The sequence below is a fragment of the Calidris pugnax genome, unplaced genomic scaffold (assembly GCF_001431845.1).
Source record: "Calidris pugnax isolate Ruff unplaced genomic scaffold, ASM143184v1 scaffold92, whole genome shotgun sequence".
In the NCBI taxonomy this organism is placed as follows: domain Eukaryota; kingdom Metazoa; phylum Chordata; class Aves; order Charadriiformes; family Scolopacidae; genus Calidris; species Calidris pugnax.
This window is the reverse complement of record NW_015090823.1, coordinates 991,449-1,007,184: the sequence shown is the minus strand read 5'-3', so window position 1 is coordinate 1,007,184 and position 15,736 is coordinate 991,449. Positions and strand designations below refer to the sequence as shown.

General features: G+C 48.9%; 1 protein-coding gene across 3 annotated transcripts in view; it reads right to left on the bottom strand.

The window, feature by feature from the left end:
- Positions 1-10,433: 10,433 nt before the first annotated feature.
- The window catches only part of LOC106886773 (transmembrane protein 136-like), an 8,709-nt gene continuing 3,406 nt past the window's right edge, over positions 10,434-15,736 (bottom strand). Inside the window, exons 1-4 of one of the 3 annotated variants that reach the window (XM_014939977.1) lie at positions 15,068-15,516; positions 14,685-14,866; positions 13,197-13,396; positions 10,434-12,779 (exon numbers count right to left, since the gene is read on the bottom strand). In XM_014939977.1, coding sequence (XP_014795463.1) covers positions 12,241-12,779; positions 13,197-13,396; positions 14,685-14,692 — 747 coding nt within the window. In that variant the 5' untranslated portion in view covers positions 14,693-14,866; positions 15,068-15,516 and the 3' untranslated portion in view covers positions 10,434-12,240. Of the gene's footprint in view, positions 12,780-13,196; positions 13,397-13,756; positions 14,374-14,684; positions 14,867-15,067; positions 15,517-15,736 lie in introns of those variants that run through there. The other 2 variants (XM_014939979.1, XM_014939978.1) reach the window with 2 other exon arrangements.

Here is a 15,736-nt window from a genome sequence, read left to right as displayed (position 1 = left end):
CCCGCTCCTGCCGCCGCTCCGCTCCTCCCGGCCCGGATCCGGCCCTGCTGCGCTGCTGCGAGGCTGGAAGCGGCACGTACCCAGGCGGAGCCTGCACCGAGCCGGGCCGGGCCGGGCCGCCGCCGCGCTTTCGGGGGGGGGTTGCTCGTACCTCCGGGCCGCCTCACACCCGCCCCCGCCCCTCCTGCCGTATCCTTCCGCCGGCGCTCCGCCCGCCCGACCCCTCCGCGGCAGCGGGCCGCCCCTCCCTCCCTGCCGGCCGCGGGGCGGTGCCGCCGGCCCTCCTCTTCCCCCGGCCGTGCCCTGGCTGTTTGGGTGCCGGGGGTCGGTCTGATCACCCCTTCGCCATAGGTTTCTCCTTAACCCCCCCCCCAGGCTCCCGGAGGCCGCCCCGGCAGCGATGAGGGGGGAAGCGGGGGCCAGGCCAGGCTCCCCCGCGCTCGCTGGGCCCAGCCGGGACAGCCTAGGCCTTCTCCAGGCCGGCTCTCCCCTTCACAGCACAAGCACAGTTCCTCCTCCTCCTCGGGCCTTCCCTCTCCATTTCCCCATCCCTCCCTCCCGGAGCTTCATCGCCATCCTCTTCCTCCTCCTCCTCCCCTCCGAGCCCGCTCCCCCGTTTTGTCTTGTCACAGGCTCTTAGGGGCAGGGAGTGCCCGTGCCTCCTCCATCTGCCCGGGACGCGGCGTGGAAAATATGACACCGAACAAACTTGTAGCAGAAAGAAAAACAAGCAGCGAATTAAAACCAGCGAGGTGCCAGGCGCCGTGCGGCTCCGGAGCCTCCGACAGTCACCCTGTGTGCTCCCCGAGCCCCCACAGCTCCACAATCCCACCTCACCGACCCCGCGTTCTGCCACGCTTTTCATTGGGAATATTTCTCACAGGTGAAGATCAACACAAATCCCCAAATTGGGGTGAGAAGTGATCCCTGCCTGCGCACACCCCGGCTTTGCAGGGACACCGCAGCCACGGGCCTGGTCCTGCTCCCCATCTCTTAATGCAAAAACCACCCTCCGTTACAAAAAGGTGACCGTATATTACCATGTGCAGTAAATACAGAATAGTTGGGCGTTCAAATTTCATTGGGGTTCCCTCTCCTCGGCCACAGCTCTGAAGAGGAACACGTCCCTGCTGTACGTTGCTGTAACTCCCTGCCATTCCTGCCCCTCTCAGGAGAAACACCAGTCTCGACTCCACGAGTGTTTCAGCAGCAGAGCCTGTTTCTGACAGCGCATCAACAGCACGGAGCAAATTGTGACAGATAGAAGCAGAGTTCTAGGTACATTACCTAATCCCAAAATCTCATTGTCAACACAAGGGGGTAAATAAGGTTCCAGCCCGGCACCCTTGTTCTCAAACACCTAGGAATAACTTCTATATACTAGAAGTTTAGGATCCTGCCATGCTCCTGTGCCTCATGTTAGGAATTATAGCTCCCGAGCCCCACCGAAGTGGAATGGAAAGCAGGACAGCTCTGCTGCCAGGAGGGTAGGCATTAATACCTGGCCTCCCAGTGCAGAGGAACTCGTGGAACATCAGCCTTTCCTAGCAAACGCCAACAGACCGAGATAATCTTATTAGTTAATCCCAGCCATATAGGACACCATCCCCTTACCTTGATATACCTCTTCAAAGCCAGGACACTGGACTGGGAAAGAGTCTGGAAAACAAGCTTCTGGAAACTCAGGACCAGCTACATTATCATTAAGCACACAGGACCATACCTGGCTTGAAGATACGCTCAGGACCCTGCTGCCAGGCAGTCTTTTTCCTCCCGGGAGCGAAGTGAGCATGAATCAGGAAGCCAGGAGACTGTTCAATAGTCTGCAGAATTTCTTGTTTTGAAGAAGTTCAGTGCAAAGAGGGGAAGCGTGGGATTAAATTATTTTCTAGATGATACTTGACATATACACACAGGACACTTACACTTCCTCTTTTGGTTTCCTTTTGAGGAAGATAGAGGCTTGAAAAAAAAAAGGTGGTGGTGGTGGGGGTCACAAGACATGCAGCCACGACTGCCTCTCACTCTGCAGCTGTACGTGACACATTGGTCAGTGGCAAGGGAGTGACTGAATACCTCTATCTAGCTACATTTATTATATTATCTCTTTATTGCATCTTCTCTGCAATAAGTTCCCCCCTCCCCCCTGCTTTTAACTTAGGGAACGTCACGTACTGCGCCTTCAGAGAGGAAGGCTCCTGGGAGACCTTCTGTTTCATGGCAGGCCCAGCATTGGCACATTAGGCCTCGATGCTTTTTTATTACTTTAATTATATTTTATTGTGCATGACAACATAATGACAATAACAATTAGCTGCAGGAAATCCTCAAAAAAAAAGGAATGAGAAAGAAATGTATCCCCTGCTGCAGTAAATTGATGTAAAATTCAGTGGGGTGACAGTGATTAACATTTGCCAAAAATTTGCTCGGTATTCTCAAAAGAAGCATTACACAAAATGACACCAATGACAAAAAGGAAGCATAAAACCCTTATGCCACACGGTTCAGTAGATTAACTCTTGCTCATAATGGGCTGCATTCACATTTCAGGGTTTAATGCAACAATTAAAAAGGAAAAGCACTAATAAAACAATTCAAAAGTAGACTCTGAAACCATAAGTGCTTCTCTTGTCTCCAAATGATGTTTTTGGTGGGAGCTGATTGCATACTTACCTTAATGCAGATGCCTATTTATGATACTTCTGCTGCCCAGGCAGTTTAACTGTAAAATCCAGGATCAAGGGTGGGGAAATCAATAAGCAATTACACTGGGCAGTACCAATTAAAATAGATTCTTTCTTTTTTTTTTTTTTTTGGTAGCTATAAAGCGCTCACTCAGCCTGAATGTACAGAGAGTACCATCACACAGACACAGCCCAAAGTGGAAACTGCGTATTAACCTCATCGGTCCACGTCTCCAGGGCAAAGCACCAGTGTCCCCAACAGCCTGGTGGTTACAGCCCAGAGCAGAGCTCAGCGGATCAAGCAAGGGGGGCCCTGAAGCGAAGAAGGTTGAGTCCTACGAAGGGTAAGTCCTTACTTTGTCTTAAAGTAAAGGACGGCAGAAGAAGTACAGATCCTTGGGGGTGCCTTACACAGAGCTCCCGAAAAGAGAAAGGTTTCAGTGAGGTTCACTGAATTTCACTGAATTTTTAGAGTTGGAAGGGACCATAGAGATCATCTAGTCCAACTCCCCTGCTGAAGCAGGATTGCCCAGAGCTTGTCAGAGCATGTTACTCAGGAGCATCCAGGTGGGGCTTGAAAATCTCCAAGGAAGGGGACTCCACACCCTCCCTGGGCAGCCTGTTCCAGGGCTCTGGCACCCTCACCGTGAAGAAGTTTTTCCTCCTATTTGAGTGGAACCTCTTATGTTCCAACTTGTGCCCGTTGCCCCTCGTCCTCTCACTGGGAACCACTGAAAAGAGTCTGGTTCCCTCCTCCCTCAGCCCGCCCTTGAGATACTTGTAGGCATTGATAAGGTCTCCCCTCAGCCTTCTCTTCTCCAGACTAAAGAGTCCCAGCTCTTTCAGCCTCTCAAGGGAGATGCTCCAGTCCTTGAATCATCTTTGTTGCCCTACGCTGGACTCTTTCCAGTAGTTCCCTGTCCCTCTTGAACTGGGGAGCCCAGAACTGGACGCAGGATTCCAGTTGTGGCCTCCCCAGTGCAGAGCAGAGGGGGAGAATGACTTCCCTTGACCTGCTGGCCACACTCTTCCCTACGCAGCCCAGGATTCCGTTGGCCTTCCTGGCCACAAGAGCACACTGTTTACTCATTGTCATTTTACTGTCCACCAGGACCCCTAGATCTTTCTCTTCAGAAGTTGTCTCCAGCAGGTCCACCCCTAACCTGTACTGGTACCTGACATTTTTCTTCCCCAGGTGCAGGACCCTACACTTTTCCCTGTTGAACCTCATGAGGTTCTTCCTTGCCCAGCCCTCCAGCCTGTCCAAGTCTCGCTTCTTCCTGCCAAGATCCAGGTCTCCATCCCCACAGCAGCAGCTCACTGAGGAGCTGTTGCCATCTGCTGGAAAATCCTTGTGTGGCACCTCTCCTCAGGGTCACGGCGAGGGCCTGCCCTCACCCTCCTTCCCCTTCTGAAAGAAGCATTTATTTCAGAGCATGTGAGGTTGGGGGCTGTGAGGGGCTCAGCTCTGACCACCCAAGGGTTCAGGTGTGGTGGGCTGAGCTGGGTTTGCACCACGATGGGCTCAGCGTCAACAAAGGCAGCAAATCAGCAAAAGATGATACTTTTTTTTATCCCTAATGACAGATGTATCACCTTGCCTCGCCTCTGGACAGCAAATTTGCTATTTAAAATTTACTTGAAACTTGATACTTCAAATTTTAAGTCTGAACAAATAGCAGGCATAATCATTTCTCTTTCAGAAAAAAAATCCCTTCACAACATTTCAGAAAAGATAATCAACCAATCAACCTGTGAGAGCAACAGATCTCCCAGAGACCTCAAGTAAAGGACTGCTTTGCAGGTCAGACACGATGGGCTATTAGCTGAGTTTCACTGACCTCTACCATAAAAATTAAATGGACAAGGAGTATTCTACCTTTTGCTACTTACAAGTAATCAACTGAAAACCAGTGAGAGAATGCACCAGTATTTTGTACTGTTATTTAAACTTACCAGAAATTGCTATCCCAACTGCTGTTCTGGCAAAAAAAAAACAACCCTCATCTGCTTTAGGAAGGCAACAGCCAACCTTTGAGCCTTGCACGGCTGGAGAGGAAAGGCACCAGGGAAATGATTCCTGAGGCTAACAGAGCATACAGCCCATTTCCCAAACGTGAATTTGTGACTCCTGAGGAACTGATGGGACCTTGACCTCATGTCTGGGGTAAGCCTGGCTCTGCTCTCAAGCTTAACCTAACTTAAACCTTCCTGCCTTGCTGTTTTTTTTGTAGTGCCCTGCAATTCCATCCAACCAACCTCACCTAAGCACTGACTCAGCATCCTCCAACCCCAGGAACTGCTCTGGCATGGAATTCCTCTGAGCCAGCTGGGAACGTGTGTGGGATTTTGTTATTTGTTGAGATCCTGCTTTTGAGGGAGCTGAAGACAGTAACAATACTCTGAATTGAATCCAGACACGTGTCTATCTTGTTGCCCATACGGTCAATTTTCCAGCTGGGCTGATGTCAACCAGACTCACTGTGACGTGGATACAACCTGCTCCAAAAACTGATAGTTCTGATCCAATGGCCACTAACAGCCATCTGGATGCAACTCTAATCTGGGAAAAAAAACCCATGAATTTGTGCTCCACATTGCTATACAATTTCAAGGCCTTTTACCATCTCATACCTTAAAATAAGCACGTGATTTGGCACCTAAAAACAGGCAGTTTGTTCTGCATCCAGTTCACTGGAAATGCATATGGAGCCAGTCTATGCTTTTAAGTCACTTGGACACAAATGCAATACTTTGCTGACTTTGTTGAGACACACACAGCCTAATCTATCAGAGCTTCTACTGTGACAGCTTATCACAGTTCCTAAACCTGGATAATCCACACCACAGTAAGCATTTTTATAGCCCTAAGCTTTCTTTCCATATCAGCATAATTAAAGCAGCAACCTTTGTAAGGACAGTCAGCACATTCTGTCATGAGTTTCCTTCTTGCTCTCTGCTTAGATCAGTGTTCTCTGATTGGAGGGAGGGAAAGGGGAAAAAAAAATAAGAGGTATTTATTATTAGGGCAAAATCTAAAGAGATGGAGAATAACATTATTTCTCATCACATTTGAGGATTATCAGTTACACTGAACAGACCTCAACCTTCTGACAGGCCACGCAATTCAAAGAACAACAAAATGCAAGCATTGCTGAAAACCTGCACCTTGTAACATTTGAGAAGCCACAGAAAGTGACACTTTCTCCTCTCCATATGAATTTAACTGCTGCTAAACCTTCCTTACTTTGCAAAAGCTTTTCCATACACCTTCATCTGTTCAGTTCCTTCTTAAAGACATTTTCTAAAGATCTCTTACGCTGCCAACTTATCAGCTGCCAGACTCCCCCTAGAACTTGAGGGAAACAGGATGAAGCCAGCAAAAGCTAACACCTTCTCTTGCACAGATTTACTAGAGCACATATTGAAGCTGACTTGGAAAGAGAAAAGTGCTGGTATATTGGTATAATCGAAAAAAAGAGTTGCTCCTTGCCCAGAAATTGCTTATGCAACACAAGGCTAATGCTGACTGATTCTCTCTCGGTCTCTGAAATTTTATTTCTTTGGAAATGGTAGCAGACGTGTTATTTTACTTCCAGCCAAGCTACACAAAGCCTGTGAGTATCAGGAACATATCCACCACTTCCATGAAGCTTAAAACTTCCTCTCATCTTTTTTGTCCAAGAAACAGACTTGCTGACAGCACTGGTATTAGTCTAATAGCAGACTCCAAAGACTTCGAATGCTATGCTTTCACATCAGTGCTTGGACTACTGCTGCAAGGGAATAAAGCCTTGAATATTAAAAAAAAAAAAGCATTTTTTTTCAAATAGAATGAGGAGTTCAGCCAGGAAAAGAGGGCAGAGGGCTGAAACAGGAGGGTAATTTTATAAAGCTCTACTGCAAGGCCAGCAGCAGAAGCAAAAGGCAGGCAGCAGGGAGGGAATGGCTTTAAAAGAAATAATGGAAAGACAAAAAATGAAGTAAATTGAAGGGGGGGCAGATTTCTCTCTTTGCAGTCAAAGCACATTTGCCCATTGACTTAAGGCTAGATTGTGGCATGACACGAAACTTGGAAGATGCTTGCAGCTCTAAAGCAAAGCTTCAGAAGGCTGCTGTACTTTCTTTTCTGCTTCTGGACTACCTCAGAGGTTAAACAAGCTCCCAGGATAAATTATGGCAGTGCCCGAGACCCCTTCATCGCGCAGCCGGGCTGCCTGCAGAGTGAAAACAGGCCAGCATCTCTAGAGGGCTCAGCGCTGCACAGCTGCTACCCAGGGCTGGAGGATTTTAAGGTAGATTTAAGGGTTACATCCAAACAACTAAATGGGCTTAACTATTTATAGAGAACAGACTTTTGGCGTGCTGGACCTCTGCTAAAATGCTGTGACCATAAGCGAGGCAGAGCAGCTATTCTTTCCCGACACACAAACACTACCTTCAGCTCGTTCCTGAGCATGGCTGGGCTACACACAGTTTCAGAGCTGCTGGTACAGGCCACGCAGGGTAGGGCTTTTCTTCCCTTCTGGGCTTTTCTTCCCTTCTGGGCTTTTCTTCCCTTCTGGGTGTGTACAACACTCGGTTCACAGATAGCCTTGTTGGTGCCTAGGTCTCTTGCTGCAGTCGTTGAAAGCATCACTGAAATAAACGCTCTTATTTTAGCAGCACCCTTTGAAGCAGAGTTCTTAAAAGGAGCGTACAACTTCCTAAATCACTTGACAAAGCTGTCCTGTGTGTTGGTGGCTTTCCCAGTCCCATCAAAGGCAAAAGAAGCCCCTGTGCAAACAGACCCAAGAGCCCTGCACAACATCCTCCCGGCAGCTCCCACCTCCCACAGCAGATTATGTGGCACAGTCAGTCCTGCCCCGGGGAGCTGTGGGGCAGGAAGAGAACATGATATACACAGCTCCCAGCAGCTGCACAGCCCTGCAGTTCCTCTCTGGCTCTGAATGAAAGCAGCCCCCAGTACGTAAGCAATAACATCACAGCAGGCACGTGGAGAGACAGACTCGCACCACTCGGACCCCTGATTAAATCCGCACCTTTGCACAGCGCTGCCTTTGGCTCATCTCTACGAGTACCCCCACGCTAGGCAACATGAAATAATGCTCAAACAGACTCTCTTCCTTCCAGACTTGGCAATGAAGCAATTCCTAGGCAACAACATTTAGTTTGTGAATGAGAAGAGCTCGTGTTCATGGTGTGGAAACAGAGGAGTTGGGTTGCATAGGGAAGAGTGTGGCCAGCAGGTCAAGGGAAGTCATTCTGCCCCTCTACTCTGCACTGGTGAGGCCACAACTGGAATCCTGCATCCAGTTCTGGGCTCCCCAGTTCAAGAGGGACAGGGAACTACTAGAAAGAGTCCAGCAAAGGGCTACAAAGATGATTCAAGGATTGGAGCATCTCCCTTATGAGGAGAGACTGAGAGAGCTGGGACTCTTTAGTCTGGAGAAGAGAAGGCTGAGGGGAGACCTTATCAATGCTGACAAGTATCTCAAGGGTGGGTTGAAGGAGGAGGGAGCCAGACTCTTTTCAGTGGGTCCCAGTGAGAGGACGAGGGGCAACGGGCACAAGTTGGAACAGAAGAGGGGCCACTCAAATATGAGGAAAAACTTCTTCACGGTGAGGGTGCGAGAGCCCTGGAACAGGCTGCCCAGGGGAGTTGTGGAATCCCCTTCCTTGGAGATTTTCAAGCCCCGCCTGGATGCTCCTGAGTAACATGCTCTGACAAGCTCTAGGCAATCCTGCTTCAGCAGGGGAGTTGGACTAGATGATCTCTATGGTCCCTTCCAACTCTAAAATTCAGTGAAATTCAGAACCTTCTCCTTTAGCATACAGGACATGGAAAACAACAGAAATGTTTTGGCTTTGTGAGTTGCCTGAGGACAGGCATGTGAAAGGCCTGGGAACAAACACTGTGGGAGAAATGCACCCTGCTCAGCCAGTCAACAACATGAAAGCATCTATTAGCAAACACCAAACTACCAACTGCTCCTCACAACCCCCTTGCAAAGAAAAGCAGTTTCTCTGTCTGTTAACCGTGTAGGAAGCAGCAGTGGTGAAAGCTGTGTGAGTTGTGGGCTCAGTCCCTAAAAGGTACCCACCGAGCATCACTTGTCCATTTACACTGGCAATGCCCACTCACCCAGCAGCACGTGATACAACTTCAGAACTGCATCCAAAGACAGAAAACAAGTTCCTCGTATAATTAAATAATCTTTATTATATAAAACATAATACAAAGCATCTACACCATTCACTGGTGAAACATTAGTTGCTATTACACAGTAATTCGAACACAAGTTATTATTTCACACTAGTTCTGCAGTTTCCTTTTACAAGTTGCTCTAGCCACTATGGACTAGCCTGAGGACACGTCCCACCACGTGCTCCATAGCTTGGAAGTTATACTTCTTCTGGGCCTGTGATTCTATGCTGGAGCCCACTACGAGGCCTTGCTCTGAGACATCGTTGCTAGCTCTACCTCATAAAGCCATTCCTAATTGCTTTTTTGTTTTCTGCTGCTCTTGTTTAACTTCTAAAGCCTCAACACTGACCACAGCGCTCTACTTCTTCCAAGCAAGTTCCCCCCCAGTTCAAAGAAGGGGACCAATCAACCACTAAGTGCATTATCTTTCAAAACATCTTCCCACACTGAGTTTCATAGATACCTGCAGTCACTGACTGACAGCCTTACTCCCTTGGGCAGGTATGGGGTGTACAGCCCCCACAGAAGGGCCCTAACCATGAAATTAAGCTGCACACCAAACCTCACCAGATGTCAGAGTCCAAATCATAAGGACTGCTCAGGAAACTCTTCTTGGTGGGCAGGTCAAGAGCTGCACTGAGAAATGAACAGGGTGCTTTCACCTACGCCTCTTCAGGACTCCCTGCTGACAGCCTTTATTCCCTGGGTCAGGCTGGCTGCTGGAACTGCTTTGGCTCCAGATTTACTTCAGTCCTGACTAGGGAAAACCCACCATGCATCCTTTCTTCCACTTGGGAGTCCACCTGAACAAGAGGCAGCACGCTGATCTATACCCATGTGTCTAGCTTACTCTTTGACTCCTACCCACAAGCATCACTGCAAAACACCTTGGATTCCTGCTTTTGTGAGGCAAGCCAGATACTGGAAGTGCCATGTTCAGGTGAAAAAGCACTGATGATGGGTCATAGTGAGAAGTGCTTCACTCAAAGCAACAGCATTTTGCCTTTACACAGCACAGCTTGCCACAGACCACCAAACATTCATCAAAGGTGGCTTAGTGTTAACAAATTAAAACACCCCACGAGGTAGGTAATACTGTACCCACTTCATAAAGTGGGTAAGCTGAGGCAAAAAGGCTCTTTGACAAGCTCCACAGCAGCAGTAGAGCTGGGAAAGAACCAACAAGCCCCAACTAGCCCTTCTTGTCTCCTGTCAAGGCTCAATAGCTGTGTCACTGCACTGTGCTAAACGAGTCGAGTTCCCTTTTCAGGACCAGCTCACCCCATCAGTTGGCTCTGGGTCTCCAGTGCTTTGGGTTCTTCACGTCTTTGGCTGCAACGGGCAAGGCTCACAGCAGAACTGGCTGGCACCTGAGCTGCACTGGAGGCCTGGTGCTGAGGCTCAAAATAAACAATCATCATGATGACAGCAATAACAAAGGAACAGTGCTTAAGAACATACAGTGAAATAAACACCACAAGATGCCAACCGGGAGACAGTTTTTCCCTGCAAATGGGACCAGACAAGTAATGCTTATTTTCTCCTCCCAGTCAGGTTCACTTTTTTGTTTAAAAGAAGCCAGATTCTGTGCCTCTAGCTTCTTTAATTATTAGGCCGTAAAATAAGTCTCTCTTACCCTATAAATGCTCACTTTTATAAAGTGACCCAATCAGGGAGACAGAAAGCCCAGGGGTCAAGGCATCAATTCAGACGAAGGAGAGCCAAGGTTAGGTCTCCGGTTTGAACAGGGCAGAGGACAGGTTTGAAGCTGGGTAGCTCTCCCACCTTAGCCACCAAATTTTGAAGATGCACGCTGGTCACTTTTCAGCCAGAAATCCCAATTTGGATCTGAAGAAACACTCTTGTCAAAACTGGTATTTATGGTCCTGGGGAAAAATCACCAATGCTAATTTTGAGTGGTTTTCAATCAATTTTCCACAGAGCTTCCAGACGTTCACCTACAGTACTCCACTACCCACAAATGCTGTGGCAGCCTCTGGGTTCAGATACACTGACCTGAATCTGGGATGACACTTCAATGGCAACTACAAATGAGGTTCTGGCCCCTCTTCCCTTTAGGTTGCCAAAACCAGCGAGTACAGATCGTTTGCAGATCGCTGCAGCAATGCACTCTGCATTTACTGTCCTTATTTTTAAAAGTTACTTACAGCTGGGGGAAGGAATTTGTCTGACAATCTCAAGGCAAGCCGTCTGGTCTCAGCCTGGCTCCACACTCCGCCTGCATTTGGGTCAATAAGCACAGCAAAGGGAATTTTGGCATTCTGCAGACAAATTAGGATTTGGTCCATCAGCCAGAAAACCACTTACTGGCAAGTCCTGATGGGGCTTCTCGTAATGGAGAGCACTGGTCACTCGAGCTAAAAGCAGTATTTGGAGAGGGTGGGCAGAGTTTTAACAGTCAGGGATGAAGAAGAGGGAAAAAAGTCAGAATAGCATTTCACATCAGGAGCTGTGTCTTTGGGTGTATTCACAGGGCACCGAGTCCTGCAAGGTGCCAGTGCCAATTAGAGCTTCTGGACACTACTGAAAAATAAGTTATCGATACATTATTAAATAAGTTATTAAAAGGAATTAGAAAGGGTAGGAAACAACAACCTACCTAAATAAAATACCGCGCTTTCTAAAGTCACACTCTAGCTCAACCACCAAAATCCTTTCTCCCAAAGGAAAGACAGGGATAGTGAACAAAGTGCAGATAACAACCATCATTTTTCATTTATATAGCACCTCTCAAGCGAAGATCTGAAAGTGCATAACACAGATGGATAAGCTCCATCGCCCCCACTTCACAGATGGGGGATTTAGGCACAAAGTTAGAGTTACGTGACTTGCCCAAGGTCACATAACAACTTGGTGGAAGAGCCAGGAATCCCAACTCTGATGAAACACTAAAACATGCTTCTTCCTAACAGTAGAAAGAGTCACTCTAGCTGTCTAGACTGTACAGGACACTGAACAAGAAGATCTAGTGTTATTTTCTTCTCTCTCCCAAGATTCTACCAGTGCCGAAGGAGTTAACTACTAACATTACTATTTACACCTGCACTGCTGGACTAGTTATGCGTAGTCTTTAAAATTAGCCCTTCTTTCACTCATATCATTTAGTATATGCTGACGTACACACCGAGCCAGCCTCTGCCAGGCCAAACACTGCAGATCCAGTGAATCCATGGCATAGCTCCATGGATTCCAGTGGAGTTATGCCAGGGATAAATTTGGCTCCAGAATTGCTAACGTGTGTTGGCTCCTCTCCCGACGGTGGCATTTCAGGCACGATCCCCTTCTTGCCAGATTGTGAACTCAAGGAAGTCTTTACTCAGCATCCAGTCAGTGGTTTTTCAGATGCCCGTTAGTTTTCAAGTATAACTCATCACTCCTCCGACTCCTCCACGCGTGGTACTTCTTCATGCTTTTCCTCCTAGCGAAACGACAGATGCTGACCATGAAAACCCAGGAGACAGCGTACATGATGACGCCTCCCAGCTTAATGTACCACCTGGGTTTGGGAGAAGCAAGCTCACAGTACATCAGCCAGGCCCCCACTCCAATCCGCACCCCGGTGAAGAGGACCACGAAGAAAAAATCCACCACATCTCCTGTGAAACTGTGGTAACAACCCATCTCCTTCAGGAACCAGCGGGCCTGCAGCAGCGGGTTGGTGATCTCACTACCGAAGATGACGGCATTGACCTCCGCAGCTGACTCCCCGAGTGCCAGCGATGCTGTGATGCCCAAGATGCTCACCAGATGGTGAGCCAGCATCAGGGCACCCTCTGTCTGGAAGTACACACACCAACAAAGATCGAAGAGGAAGTAGCCCAAACTAAGGCACAGCCCGTGTACCTGAAGAGTTGTGTTTGGTGATCCTGGAACATAAAGACACCAGAGAGAGCTTTAAAGCACGAAGGCAACAAAGAGGCAGGATCTGAGACAAGGAAGGGGCATTCACCTTCAGCACTGGCAGGCTGATATTAGCATGTACTGATCACAGCTCAGCTGGAGAAGTCAGACAAGTCACAATACTACAGTTGTTAGTCCCACAGCTGCACACACATAATGGCCACACAACGTGATCACACACTCTGCCAGACCGCAGCTGGGGAGGACCATTACACCAGCAAAATACAGTACCAGTCTCTCCATTTCTCTAGTCCTTTCCATCACAAAGCAGCTCAGATATCACTTCAATCATCATTCCTCAAGTGGGCTGGATACCGAGGTGGTAGGAGAACCCCACTTTGTGCCATCACCCACTGGGGACTTGGGACCACAACTTTACTTACCCGGGTGACTCAAAGGCCAGGGCCCATCAATGAAGCCAATGTAAGCAGAGAGACAGGTAGCGAGGATGCCATGGGTCAGCGTGACCAGCCTGCAGCTCCATTCGTAATTCCGGTGCTTGTAGCGACGGCAGAACCAAGCGTAGAGAGAGAGCCAGGCAAGCAGACTGCAGGCGACCCGCAGAGGCAGGGGGAACAGCATCCTGTCACAGGAACAGAAAGACAAATTGCATCAGAAGGTCTAGCCTTCGGCAGTGTCAGCACAACCCAGTGTGGTATTTCACCTGTAACCATCCCAGCACCAAGTTACTGTGCTCCTTCCTGATGCTGTTGCGTGCTCTTGACTATTTTTTTCTGCAGAGGAACTGCAGTTTCCCTGGGGAAAGGCCTACATCAAAGAAGGGCATCCTCCAGAGTTAGGGCAGATTGACCATGTGGCCACCAGCACACAGACCCCCACCCAGTGTCACCTCAGCTGTGGGAACATGCACCAAAAGCAGTGCCCTTGTAAGTGAGTTCCTAGCCTGGTGGAACAGAAAATACACCACGAATTGGTAACACACCTCAGAAGACTTCCCCAACCAGTCTACGATGCAGGATCTGCTGGGATACCATAGTGCTCATCTGCAGTGCCGGGGGACAGGCTGAGGAGTGCCACATCCAACAATAAAGCTTTGATCCAGAGCTACTCCTGCCCCTTTGATTTTCTTCCCTGCCCATATTTCTGTATTTGACTGGTCTGCTGCGTTGCCCTGCCTGATCTACTCATCCTGTCGTGCTGTTGGCTAGCTCAGTTCCTCCTCTCCTGAAACAAAAAAAAAAACCACACAGAAAACCCCCTCTTGCTAGGTTCACTGCTAATCAGCCTTCACAGTGCAGTGACACCAACTGCAAGTAAGTCAAGAGAAACACAAAGCCATCTCCTCCTGCTCCTGAATTTTAACCTTCTAGCATGAACACATTTCCAGGAGAATTTGGGAAAAAAACCCACTATAAAATCCCCTTGTCCTCCCCAGGAAAACTTACAGTGGAACAACATACAGTTCAAACTTCACGAGAACAAAGCTCAGAATAGAATAAAGGGTCCCTCAGCCAACAGTGATGGGATACAGAGGTCCACCTGCTTCAGGAGCAGCCAAGCACTCCCACACCAGTCCCTTTGCCACCCCTCAAGTGTCCCCCACTGCCCCACACCTCCCCTGGACAAGGTACTGGATGGTCCCTCCTAACAGCAGACTTCATTTCCCCTTCCCTGGCACCAAGACCTCCAAATCTTTTTGATACAAAAGGATTAGAAGCTATGTCCACAAAAAAGATTTTTTTTTTCAGCAGTAATTCTTTCCTGCACCTTCCTTTACTCATTGTGCAATACAGAATCTCTCAATCAACAGATATACTGCCAGAACAAAATTACAGTGCAAAAACACACCTGTGGAGGATACTGCTTTTGTTGCTAAAAGCCTCCCAAACACATAATACTCAGATATCTACATCTTCATAACGCCTCCCCATAAAATGTAACATGTGTCTCATTACTCCTCAGCGTTCAGGGAAGTGCATCAAAAGAGGTTGAGTCATGCTCCGGGACACACGAGTTTCCAGTTGTGCAATGGGAAGCGCGCTGCTGGTCCTGCTGGTACCTGCTGACCAGGGCGCTGGATTCACACCCTGGGCTGGGGAACACCACAAGGAAAACGCGTGAGGAGGAGTCAGAGCTGCAATGCCCAACCTTCCTGTTTGGCCTGCTGCAAGCACCACCAGGAACCACTCCACTGGGTAAACAAAGCCATTATGGTGTAATGGGGAGATGGGGAGATGAAATGAGGATGTGATTAACTGCTCTGACCAGGTGCTTCCATTGACATCCCTGGTACCTGAGGTCCCAAATGCATTCAGAGTCAGGGCAGATAAGGCAGGAGGAATCCCGATGCAACAAAAGGCATTGACCAGCTGGAGAAGGCTGATAGAAGGAAGATGAACCACCTTTTAAACATTTTTGCGGTGTTTTCCACACCTTCTTGTGAAAAAGATACTTCTCCTGGAGAAGGGGAAAGAGGGAAAGAGGGAAAGGAAGGGGGATATCCTCCAACTGCACATCAAAGCTCAACATCTGCCATTAACATATACAATATATACTGCACCTGCGAATTATGCCCGTACCTGCACTCCAGAAAGGGCAATATTATTTAAAACCCGCGGGAATTATATTAACGTTTGCACCACGGGTGGCACGGGCTGGAAGCAGGCTCCGCAATAATCACAGGTGTCTAAAATCCTACTCCCGAACAGCGCCCGAAAAGCGGCACCTGCGGCCCCGCACCGTTATCCCCGCATCAGAAAATGGAGGAGGCCCCAACGACCCGCCCCGACCCACGGGCAGGGCCCGCCGGGCCACCCCCGAGCCCCGCGGCGGCCACCAGCCCTCCTCCCGGGCACGGATGGATGAAGGGATGGAGGGAAGGGGAGAGAGAGGGAGGGAAGGATGGAGGCGGCCCGGCCCTGCCCGCCGCGGCCTCCCGCCCCCGGCCCGCTCCGCTCCCTCC